The sequence below is a fragment of the Sorghum bicolor genome, chromosome 10 (genome assembly GCF_000003195.3).
Source record: "Sorghum bicolor cultivar BTx623 chromosome 10, Sorghum_bicolor_NCBIv3, whole genome shotgun sequence".
Taxonomy (NCBI): Eukaryota; Viridiplantae; Streptophyta; class Magnoliopsida; order Poales; family Poaceae; genus Sorghum; species Sorghum bicolor.
This window is the reverse complement of record NC_012879.2, coordinates 56,182,496-56,194,824: the sequence shown is the minus strand read 5'-3', so window position 1 is coordinate 56,194,824 and position 12,329 is coordinate 56,182,496. Positions and strand designations below refer to the sequence as shown.

Sequence of the window (12,329 nt, the reverse complement as noted above, 5' to 3'; positions counted from 1 at the left end):
ATAATAAGTATTTGTTTTCGTCTATATCTAATACTTTATGCATTCGATGTGATAGAGAATCTTCAAAAGTTTTTGGTTTTTTGGTGAAGGCCTGAGATCGTGAGAGCGAGAGGAATAAGCGCAAGCGGTGACGTGTGCGTAGCCTGTTTTGACAACAAACAACGAAATGTGTGGCGATGTCTATCGAAGATCTAAATAACGGTTGAAACAAAAAAATAATGACGTGGCTTAACGTGGTTGTAGAGAAATCAGTGTAAATAACCCTTTGTGGGTTCTGTATAACGACAGGTTCCACCTCAGAGAACTTGCTGCGCGTTTTGTTTGCCAGAGATCAGTCCATCCGGGGAAAAATACTGTTTAGTTTGTGTCGTCGTGCCATGCCATCTGTCATCGAGTCATTCCATTTGTTTACTCTAGCATGCCGCTAATCTCAAAGGCCAGTTCATTCCATACAAATGTGACGGATGAACTGACTCTCAATGCATATGGAGTAAACCTATGCCGGATGAAGTTAATTCTCAAACCAAACACGCTGTTGACGAATTGAAATATGCTAATTCACGATATTTTATATGAGTGTTGCTATGATACTCTTAAATGTTTGTGAGTCGTTGATTTAATTAGATCATAGCGCTAGAATCATCTATTATTTTCTAGGAGGTAATAGATAAAATAAGTAAACTTTTAGATATGAAGATCTATTTTTAGATTTAATTGATGCATACTGATCTACTCCCTCCGTCTCTATTTAATTGTCGCCGTTGGTATGCGTGCCACAAGTTCGACTCGATTTGTAGAATATATGTGCAACATTTACATCTTTAAATAAATTTATTAAAAAACTAGATTTAAAGATATTTCTAATGATATTAATTATGTACCATAAATATTACTCCCTCCATCCCAAATTGTAAGTCATTCTTGGAGAGTTAAAGCATTTTCATGTTTGACCAAAATTATAGAGTGAAATACTAAGATTTGTAACGTAAAGTGAGTATACTATGAAAATATAATTAAGAAAGATTATAATGATATTTAGTTGGTATCATAATAATAATTATTTTATCATATAAATTTGGTCAAACTTTGAAAAGTTTGACTCTCCAAGATTCTTGGAATGACTTACAATTTGAGATGGAGGTAGTAATATTTTTTTAATATATATATAATTAAAGTTATTTCTCGGAAAGCGTAAACGACAGTTATTTAGGGACGGAGGGAGTATTAGATATGATGAATCTTTTTTTATTTTTGTAACTTTATAGATATAACATAATTTAATTAGAATAAACTAATTCTTTTTTTGATGCACTTGTTACTTAGGAACGCAACATATATAACGTGTGTATATGTATGCCCAACTTACATGCACGTATATGAACCCCTATGTACGTATGTGAAATAAAACTTTACAAAAGCTACCTGTCTTATTAGGATATCCTCACAACTATGCCTGTATGATCAGTTTAAATTTTAACATAAAATGTCATCAAGCTTTATACATGAGAGTGATAGTTGTCATTTTAGTTTAGCAATGGGAACAAAAAAACGAAAAATAAGAGGTGACAATCGCACAAAAGAAAGGGCACAGCCATGCGCAAGAACAAGGAAAGGGCTGCATCACCAATGCCTCGCATGATTAGATGGATTTGAGAATATTTCATATTTGCTTGTATTACTTATTTTTATATAAACTGTAATTTCCGACAATTGACTTGGAACAGTACCTGTCTTTTTCTGCAAAGAAGAACCTACAAATACGGGCGCCGGTTATAAATAGTCGGCTGTGACACGCAGGCTCAGACTTTCTTGCAATGTTATGACGTTTCATCTATCTTCTATCATCCTTTGTGGTGTGGAATATATGCGACGATATTTTAGACGATGTGACATTAGCTCGCGCCCTACCCAAAATTAAGCAGCATGACGAGTACATCATGCGACATAACGCAACAAACAGTTCAGTTGTTGTATGTTTCTTGCTGCAAGTGTGCTGCACCACACGATTGCTTGCAAGAAAGATCTCCCCATCATGGAGAGAGAGGTAGGGACTGAAGGTTAGTGCCACTGACTGCCGGTCCATATATGCGTGCCATGGAAGGGAAAAGAGCCCCTAAACTAATAAATGACTTTTGAACCTAAACTGGAGGAGAATCTGAATCTAAAATTAAATCAAAAAAGAAAAAGGTGGGCAGGTCGTGGTCGTTTTGGTAAATTTGTGAGCGATCTGTTGGGTCCTGGACAAGTTGGACGACTCTTGCATTGGGTCAGTCAGTCGTCGATCTTTCTTGTGGCAATTTTAGACTTGGCCGACCGCGTGTTTGACGGTGAGTTTTGAGCCAGTCCTCTAGGGGCCGGAGACCGTCAGACGTCCTTTCCGGGTCAGACGTCCTTTCCGGGTCATAATATGTGGCAAAGTCGATGCTTGTGGCGTCTTTGAGGCTCGTCCCGCGAGAGACGTCATTTCTATTTTGTTTTAGTTTGCATAACATACTAAATTAATCGGTCTATTTATCTATCTGTCTATCCTCTTCATTCTAAATTATTAATTATAAATCTTTCTAACTTTTTATTACTACCAACCCATGAAGTCCTCAAAAACTGCATCTCATCTTTTGTCTTTGTCGTTCGGTGAACTAGCGTCCTCTGCCCATGGCACAACGCCTTAGGTAGCATTTGTTTGGGAGTCAAGGTAGAGTGAAATATTTCTGTCTGTAATTTCTGCGACGGGACAAAGAAGGGACCATTCCAATTTCTGTCTGGTTAACAAAGATAGGACTGGCTCATTTTCTGTTTGGTCTGAGAGCATCAAAAGTGGGATTACACACTGACAAATGGGGTCCATTTGTTTGTTTTTTTCCTTTTCTTCTTCCCCGGACCGGAATTTCCAACACGCCCGGGGCCAGTCCTCCATCGCTGGGGTGGCCACTCACGACCAGTTGAGGCCATCTCGTCGTGGCCCCTGTGCCTGGTCCTGTTTCCTTCTCTGCCACCCGACACTCCTTGCTCTCCTACTCCACCGACTGGTCTCTGCCTCGTGCTCTTCACGTGCGCATCTCTCGTCCCAGTGGGGACATCTCCGTCCACCATTTTTCAGGGCAAGTTGAGCTCGAATCCGAGAGGAATATTTCCAGATAGGATGCCCTGCCCTTGCATGTCTCAACCAAACAACCTTGTACATGGTATCATCCCACTACATCTCTGTCTATCCTAACATCCAAATAGCACCTAGTGGGCGAGTTATGGTCATAGCGAAGCTAGGGGTATGCCTTTGTATTTCATAGAATACCTAGGTTTTTTTACATAAAAAATAAAACTATATGTAATAGTTGTAATCCTCATACTAATAACTAAATATGAGTTGATCATTTAGGTCATTTAATCACATTTAACTTGATTGTGTTTAGACATTTAGACCATTCTTAAAAGTTTAAACGGTTCAATGGTTTAATTCACCATTTAAGGCCTAAATGACATTGGGTTTATAATGTTTAAATGTTGATTAAGCAGCCGTTTACTGCCGACATGTAGATTAATGCCGGGGCACGAAACCTGGGTTGTCTGATCCATGAGTTAGATGTGTAGAGTGCAGGAGAGGTTGCGCTGCTTGTAATACCTTAAGAACCTTCCCCCTCGTCCGACGTGTCTGTAATACGCAAACCTTTTGTGTATTTTAGAAAAAAAAAGTTTAAGGCTAGTCTCAATGGACAATGTCACTGTACGGTTTCACATACCAACACGTCATCAAGATTGGAAATGAAACCATCTATGAAATAACCCCAGCAATGAAGATTTCACTTTGTTGTTTCCAAGGCTAAGCAAAGCATTTAATTACTGCAAAATGATTGGATCACATGCAAGATGGTGAAACGATTTAGCCATCAGTGGAGATTTCATCCCGTTTCACCGCGTGGGAAACAACGCCCGTGGAGTTTCACCATGGTGAAACTACTTCCTTCTCTCTCCTTTTCGTTTCATATAAAAAGTACAGTTTTGCTGATATGGTGCTCTAATAAATATGCATGACATCTTGGTAAAACTCCCACCGAGACTAGCCTGAGTCGTCAAGATAAGAAAAATAAAGGATGCAAGCACCGAGCCAAGCGACCTAGGCAGGAGTTTTTACACGTGGAACACGACAGTTGGATGCAACCATTATCGGTTTTTTCCTCCTCCAAGTTATGCCTTCGCCGACCCCGACAAACAGGAACCATCCAAACACGGGCTGAGCTATGCCGTTATCATCTCTCTCCCTCCTCCGCCACCACCCGCCGCGCCCTCTCCCGCCAACTTCAAATCGTCAGCCGCCACCGCCACAACCCCGCCTACTCCTCCCTCCGTTCACAGGGCGCCGCGCCTTCGTCTGCCAGCCGCTCGCCGCGGCCACGGACGACATGGCTGCTGCGGCCGCGGCGGCGTCGCCCCCCACGCTGCTCGAGCACATGGGCCAGGCGGGCACGGCCGCTGACCTCACTGTCCTCGTGGCGCATATCCAGAGCGCATGCAAGCGCATCGCGGCTCTCGTAGCGTCCCCCGGCAACGCCGAACTGTCGCGGTCTAATAAGGCGGGGCGTGGGACCGTGGCGGCCGGGCGTGACGCGCCTAAGCCGCTCGACGAATTGTCGGTTCGTGCTGTCTTCGCTTGTTCTTGAGTTCCTAGCCTCGTTCTCGCATTTAACCACGTGATTTTTTTTATGGATGTAACATTGTTGTGGGACTGATCTTAAGGGCTTATATGGCAGTATGGTAGTATACATAACAAAATATCCATCTGAATTCTGAAGGTGCTTGATCTCTTCTATTTTATGCTGTGTTTATATTTTTCCTTCATCAACTAACTAGTTGATTCCAAAAAAATTATAGCTTTGACATAGTAGATTTAGGATATGAAAGGTCAAAGATTAGAGACCTGGACCTTGTTAAATTCACCTGTATAGAGTTTGGATTGCAGAATCACATAGGCCATGTTAGGTGTTTGCATTACCAAATTATCTTGCTTGAATCCATTGCTATGCATACCACAAGAACTACACTCAAATATTTTACCATATCTCTTTTACTGGTGGCAAAACTGTGTTAAGCATCCTTTCTGTTTGCTTGAATTCAGAATGATATCATCTTGTCATCGCTCCAAAGTTCTGGAAAGGTTGCAGTGCTAGCATCCGAAGAAAATGATCTTCCCATTTGGATATCTAATGACGGTCCATATGTTGTTGTTACTGATCCGCTTGATGGTTCTCGCAACATTGAGGTCTCCATACCTACTGGAACAATATTTGGGATCTACAATAGGCTGGTGGAGCTGGACCATCTCCCTTTGGAGGAGAGAGCTCAGCTCAATTCACTGCAAAGTGGAACTCGCCTTGTTGCTGCTGGGTATGTCCTGTACTCATCTGCCACCATCTTGTGTATCAGCTTCGGTGCAGGTACCCATGCCTTCACATTGGATTGGTCGACCGGAGAATTCATCCTTACACATCCTTCCATCCAAATACCCCCTAGAGGTAACCAAGCATATCAGTATTTAGTAATTTGCTGCTTTCCACATTCTTCACTGAACATTGAACGGTTGCTTAGTCATTACTGATTGCTTAGTTTTAGTTGCACAGCTGTGCAAGTTTTATTAAAACTGATTCCTAGAACTCTCAACGTGAGTTATTTCTGAAGAATGTTACAATAATTTTCTTATGACTGAGACTGACAGATGTAACGCTTCAGAGTCTGCAACTCTGCTTCATTGTATAAACTTGTTTCAAAGTTGCACCTTCTAGTAATTCCTTTTACAGGTTTTTACTCTCAACATGAGTTACTTCTGAAGAATGTCACAATAATTTTCTTATGACTTAGAGACTGACAGATGTAACCCTGCAGAGTCTGCAACTCTGATTCATTATATAAACCTGTTTCAGACTTGCATCTTCTAGTAATTCCCTTTACAGGATTTTACCTTTGCTCAAAAGCTACAGTTGCATATTATGTCAGGGCAGATATATTCGGTGAATGACGCTAGGTATTTTGACTGGCCTGAGGGCTTAAGGAAGTACATTGACACAATCAGACAAGGCAAGGGACAGCATCCGAAGAAGTACTCAGCTCGCTACGTGTGCTCACTGGTTGCTGATTTCCACCGGACGCTCATATATGGTGGGGTTGCTATGAACCCAAGGGATCATCTGCGGCTGGTTTATGAGGCAAATCCTCTCAGTTTCCTTGCTGAGCAGGCTGGGGGTAGAGGGTCAGATGGAAAGAACAGAATCCTCAACATTCAGCCTGTGAAGTTGCACCAGAGGCTGCCCTTGTTCTTAGGGAGCATAGATGACATGCTTGAGCTGGAAAGCTATGGAGATGTGCAGCAGAAGGTTAATCCTGGATATGAAGTTTAACGATATGTAAAAAGCTTCAGATTTTTCAGGTGCCGAAGCATACAATAAGGTAACAGACGTGTGGCAACCCTATATTTGCATACAATAAGGTAGCCCACCACAACTTGCTTGGGACTAAACGCTTTGTTGTTGTTCTCTTTTCTGCCAAAATTTGCTGTACCTTTGAGTGAAGTATTATGATTTTTTTTGGCAGCTACACAACCCTGCACCCTATTTGTGAATAATAGAAAGTTTCTAAAATCTAAACATATATACATTATCTCTTAGCACCACCACCACATGCCCATGTAGCCAATGTAGCACTTCATAGTAATAGTAGCAGTATCATCTTGTTTTGCAAATGCTGGCTGCAGAATGAAGTCACCATGTTGCACTCATGACCTAACTACTTTCCTTTAGGAGATCCATGATGTAACCACAGAAACTAGGAACATGCAGTTCTCTCATGGCTCGTGAGGGTTAATACTGGGAAACATTACATATAAGAAACCATGGAAATGATCAGAACATAACCATACTAACAATCACCATCTCAGGAATGTCACTGATGGCTGCATCACCTGGCATTACAATCGAAGTGATATAGTAGATCACAGGGCCTTAACATGTGCTAAACTCTGGGGAAAATTACAGCAAGATCAGTAACCAGGGATTGAATGATAACTGATCCCTCACATCAATCCATACAATTTTTAAAACCTATGTGGAAAGCGGGAGGATCAAAGTGTGGCTAGAGCGTGACTGATGTACAAAATTACAGTGAATCTGTCCAAACTCAATTCAAAGTTCACTGCTCTAATGCAAGCTGCTTGTGCCGGTTGAGATCGTTGAGGTAACTCGAGCGTGTGTAATCTTCTGAATCGCACGAGTCAAACATCAGGGGCTTCACAATTTTGGGCCTTCTCACCAGCTCAAGTGACTCCCGGTCTCCCTTCAAGAAACAGACTACCTGCAACCAACAAATCAAGGGTCAATTTCCTCATTTGCACTTTGATTATCAGAAAAGATCCACTTACCGATTTCATACTAGGTCTCGAGGTTGAGCTGTGGTGAATGCACAAGGATGCCACTGCTAGGGTGTACACCATCTCTTCAGGGTCATACTCGTTGCCGAGGGAAGGATCCACCAGCTCTTTGATGTTGTTCGCATCAAGCAGCGGTTTTGCCTTCACAGATGATCAACAATGTGTGAATTCCAGGGTTTCAGAAGCATGTAATTATGCTGATCATCTTTTATTTTCTTTTCATTCTCTCTTACTACTGAATGATCAAATTACACTTAACAACATCACACAATCAAATCTAATGAAATGACTTGAGTTTATATAAAGTGTACAGTAGTAGTTTGCTAATTGTACCCATATCACTAGGCTCTGTCTGGATGAGTCCACCGCTTTCCGCCCGGTAACTAGTTCAAGAAGTAGAACTCCATATGCAAACACATCGGTCTTCTCATTTATGATCCCATGCATGAAGTATTCTGGGGCCATATATCTAAAAATTGGGTGTAAGGTTCAAGTTAAAACAACAACTAAAACGCTATATTTGACTATGAAAGCATGATCAAGAGACAGCCAGTCTCACCCAAATGTGCCTTCAATGGGATACACAACATGATGGGTCAATTTGTCAGGGAGCCACTTTGCAAGCCCAAAATCTGATATCTGTATTAGAAGGGAGCAAAACTGCAAGTCTTGACATCCATAGTAATCACATAATGGGCACGATTAGTGTAACCTAACAGTAGAACATACCTGAGGTTGGTAGTCTTCAGTTAAAAGGATATTAGATGCCTTGATGTCTCTGTGAATTATGCGTCGATGGCAGCCTTCATGTAAATAAAGCAGCCCTTCAGCAATTCCAAGTGCAATGTTGAACCTGACTTTCCACTTCAGGGGCTCCTTTGTACCTGATTAGCTGAACTCCATTTTATCACTAGACTAAGGGCATCACAGTACACTTTAATATAACAGCTAATGAACATTTTATATTAAAAAGGCAATGGTTGCTTAATCAGACCATGCATGTGCTGTACGAGACTTAGGTCACTGAGTGTAAATTTATAAAATAGTATGCAGAAATCGACACATGAACCTTTTTTCTCCCAACTAATTGCACTTTGAAGATTGGCATTTCAAAAACTACTTTGAAGGATTATGATGTACTGGCATTAAAGGTAAAGATCTGCTCCCATCCAATTCTTAATTAAAAAGTGACTGTCCCTTTCAGAAATGTTTGCATAAAGTATGTCCCCGTATCACAGAAAATCACTCAACTATTTCATTCATTAGTTAGCTAACAAAAGTGTTAATGTTAAGAGAGGAATATACCATGTAGAACAGAAGCAAGGCTTCCATGAGGTGAGAACTGAAGAACCAAGTGCAAACCACCTTCCACACTGAACCCCAAGAGCTGTGCTGCATTTGGGTGGTTAACATGGGCTATTATTCCAAGCTCAGATAAAAAATCACTAACTCTGTCCTCTTTGTTACCGCCTTTTGTTAATCTCTTCACTGCCACAAATTGTCCATCAGCAAGCTGCCCTTTGTATACCTCGGCATGCCCTCCCTTCCCAATCATTTTCTCTAGAAAAGTCAACCACAAAACAAATTCAGTGGATACTCAGGGCAGCTAGATAATAAAATTTGGTTGAAACAGTATTAGCATTACATAAAAGAAAAGAAAAGGATATGATCGACTAAAAAAATCAGAGCTGAAGGAATCACATTTCTATATTGTGTTGCCACGGTATCAGAGGTATTGTAATCTAGAAATGTTCATGCGAAAAGACTAGTTTAGATTAACATGTGCGTGATGTTAACTTTTTGCTGCTAAAGGACAGTAACAAGTCATCATCATTAACCTAAAGAACCGTTCATGATTAGGACCTCAGACCTCACGTAATTTTGTTTCCCAGTGAAATCATAGCAGTACAGTTGTAAATCCATGGCTTAATGCTAAAGCCTAAAGCTATTTTCCACCACACAAATGTTGCAATGATAGTAACGACGCCTAATCATTAAGTCACCCACATCCCAAAGTAGTTAGTGTGCATGACAGCATGTTACCTGAACTAAAACTGTCAGTAGCAGCACAAAGCTCGTTGTAGTCAAAGCTACGCCATGATGGCCTCCATTTCCCAATCTCAGGGAGGATCTCAGGAGCAATGGCACTGCAGTCCATTTGGTTCTTACCACTCCTCATTCTCTCCAGGTACCCTCTAATCCCTCTGCTCTTGGATCTCTGAGGGAACGTCACTGCTCTGCCCATGGACTTCTTTCTCCTAAGTATTAGACTGCTGATCAGGTTCCTCCACTGCACATTATGGTTTGACTCTGCTGACTGCTCGACTGAAACACTGTCATCCGAGTCCATGCTACCAGATACTGAGATATCTAGCACAGCTCGCGGAGAGCTCCGATCAGCACACTCACTGCTATCATTGCTACAGCTCTTGGAGAGGGTTCCTGGCATTTCATCAGCGCACCCATTATCTTCATCATTACTGCTCTTGGATCTGATTTGAGGCACTTCATCAGCGCACTCAACATTGCTGCTCTCGGAGCCCGTTTCAGGCAATTGATTGCAAGCACCATCAGATTCAGCACATTGGCTGTTGCTGTCACCCTTATCATTGAGATCTTCACTCGATACAGTGGCTTCGATTATGGACCGGCCGTAGTCACAATCCTCGTCACAATCCTCTTTAGTAGATTCATCGGACTCTGTCTCTGTATTCCCTTCATCCTCTCCTGCAGACATAGCATGGGCTGTGGCAAGTATGTTATTTGATTACCAACAACAGAATTCTGCTCGTGAAAAATCAGCTACCTAACTACAATCAAGAACCGGACAAAGTGCAAAGCAAGTCACAGCAAGAAACAAAAACACAATGATACACCGATTGTCTGGTTTGCCTTGAAAGGCACGTGCTGCCAGAAGATATCACATGACGCATTCTATTGAAGAAGTTTCTGTTTTCAAGAAATACAATATATGAAATGCCACAAAAAAAATTGACATCTGCACCACCGCCCTTGCCCACTTCCAAAACTGATGTTTTGTTCCTATCTACCACAGCCACAGGTGCTGAAGACGAAAGCGGCGCTTAAATAAAACAGCAAAAATGTCCGTTTCAGAGGCTTTGGTAGGGTTGGAAATTCGGCGGAATTTGACCATTTAACAGTCCACCGTATAAAATGGAAGCAAAAAACTGCACCCCCTGAGACATACTAGTTTACTGTTTCAAAATCGACAAGGAATCCTAACCCTGACATCAGCCATCCCTCTCTCTCTCTCTCATCTCTAAAAAAACGACTGTTCAAAGTTCAAAGTTGCGTCACCAAACTTCAAAAGTTTGGAATCTGGAAACACTCCAGGATTACAAAGAAAAGAAACCCATCAGAAATACTAGTTTCCATAAAAGAAGCATCAGAATGGAGAAAGAAAAGATACAGCAGAGGCTGTGTGTGAACCACAGACAGAAATTGGGGAAGGAAGGTTATCAAAGAAGCGGCGCTCACCTTCCTTATCTGAAGACGAAGGAGAAGCGAGAAGATCCTTGAGCAGCCGCTCGTCCTCCCCTGCTGCCTCTGCGGGACCAAGCAGGAAAAACTCCTTCAGTTTCACCATCGCCGGCGACGAGGTCAGGCGGTTCCCCCTCTCTCCCGCCCAACCAAAATAGACGGAAGAATGTACAGAGATGATTCCAATGAAAATAAAAGGAGCAAGCTTTGTATCGTCGCGGTAGGAATCTCTCAGGGAGAGGGAGAAGGAAGAAGGGAGAAGGGGGAGAAACGAAGAATACCTTCCGTGAGAGCCATATATCCTCTTCCTCACCGGCAAGCGGCAACGACGGACACCAACTTCGCTTTCAAGGGCAATCAAGCTCGTCGAGGACGGGCGTCTCGCATTGAAACGACGACACTACCAACTGAGCAGCCGGAAATGGAACAGGCAAGCAGACGGGAGGGAGACAGGGGTACTTGGAGCTCGCACGGCACCCAAGAAAAATGGAGGATGCAGGAGGCGCAAGGAAATTAATACTACTGTACGAGACGTGGGAGAGAGGGATTGCTGGACGAGTGGTGGTGTGGATGGGGATGGCGCAGGGCGGACCGGCGGAGAGTGGCGGGTTCTTTTGAAAACCGCCGCTGTGCTGTGCTGTGCTGTACTGCTGTGCTTTCCTTTGCGCTGCAGGCTTGCGGCTATTCCTCCCTTCTCTCAAAAGAAGAGAACATATAGGCAGGGCGGCAGGTCTAGTCTACTCTAGAGAGAGAAGAGAGAGTGGGAGGAGAGGGACCGGGCAATGGAGCACTTCAGAGGTCTGATGGTAGTCCCTCGCCTTTTTTTGTAGTGACATGACCTCTCTCTTTTGGTCCTGCAGGGACCTACGAATACAAGGCAGGAGGAGGAGACGGAGAGAGAAAAATATTTGCAAATCTCTTTTTTTTTTGTAGTGTTGGAATTGGTTCTTGTGGAGAAGAAAGAAGAGAGTGGAGATGTGAGAGTTGGTGGTGGAAAAGGCATGGAATTTGATAGGTGCTTTGTGTTGTGTCTTGTGCCTAATCCTCTCGGTAAAATCTTGGAGAGCTTTGGTTGGAGTTGGACTGGGAAAGTTGACGAGAGAATTGGATGTTGATGTCTGCCTTCGTGGGGAATGGGGATATATCCATGTTGGATACAGTATATACTAGTTGGAGGGTAATTTATTATCTTCCCTTCCAAGTTCCAAGTACATCCTTTGTCTTTGGTTTTTGGGGAAAAATAGGCCTTGTTTAGTTTCAAAAAAAATGCAAAAGTTTTCAAATTTTGGTGGCCTCGAATTTTACAACACATTCATAGAGCACTAAATATAGATTAAAAAATAACTAATTGCATAGTTTGTATGTAATTTACGAGACAAATCTTTTGAGCCTACTTAGCTTATGATTGGACAATATTTGT

The 12,329-nt window shown here is 42.3% G+C and overlaps 2 protein-coding genes across 3 annotated transcripts; one reads left to right on the top strand and one right to left on the bottom strand.

The window, feature by feature from the left end:
• Positions 4,192 to 6,663, top strand: LOC8069388 (fructose-1,6-bisphosphatase, chloroplastic). Its single transcript, XM_002438760.2, has 3 exons — positions 4,192 to 4,625; positions 5,108 to 5,504; positions 5,983 to 6,663. Exons 1-3 carry the CDS (start codon positions 4,233 to 4,235, stop codon positions 6,381 to 6,383), a joined length of 1,191 nt encoding a protein of 396 aa, XP_002438805.1. The 5' UTR covers positions 4,192 to 4,232; the 3' UTR covers positions 6,384 to 6,663.
• LOC110430968 (receptor-like cytosolic serine/threonine-protein kinase RBK1) lies at positions 6,888 to 11,730 on the bottom strand. Of its 2 annotated transcripts, none has more exons than XM_021449284.1 (9): positions 11,191 to 11,730; positions 10,907 to 10,975; positions 9,452 to 10,153; positions 8,714 to 8,968; positions 8,138 to 8,292; positions 7,968 to 8,047; positions 7,742 to 7,877; positions 7,400 to 7,549; positions 6,888 to 7,332 (listed from the first exon to the last, which is right to left on the bottom strand). In XM_021449284.1, the coding sequence occupies exons 1-9, from the start codon at positions 11,204 to 11,206 to the stop codon at positions 7,171 to 7,173; spliced, it is 1,725 nt and encodes a 574-aa protein (XP_021304959.1). In that variant the 5' UTR covers positions 11,207 to 11,730; the 3' UTR covers positions 6,888 to 7,170. The 2 variants fall into 2 exon arrangements, with proteins under 2 accessions (XP_021304959.1, XP_021304960.1); XM_021449285.1 differs by having other exon boundaries at positions 9,452 to 10,135; positions 11,191 to 11,653.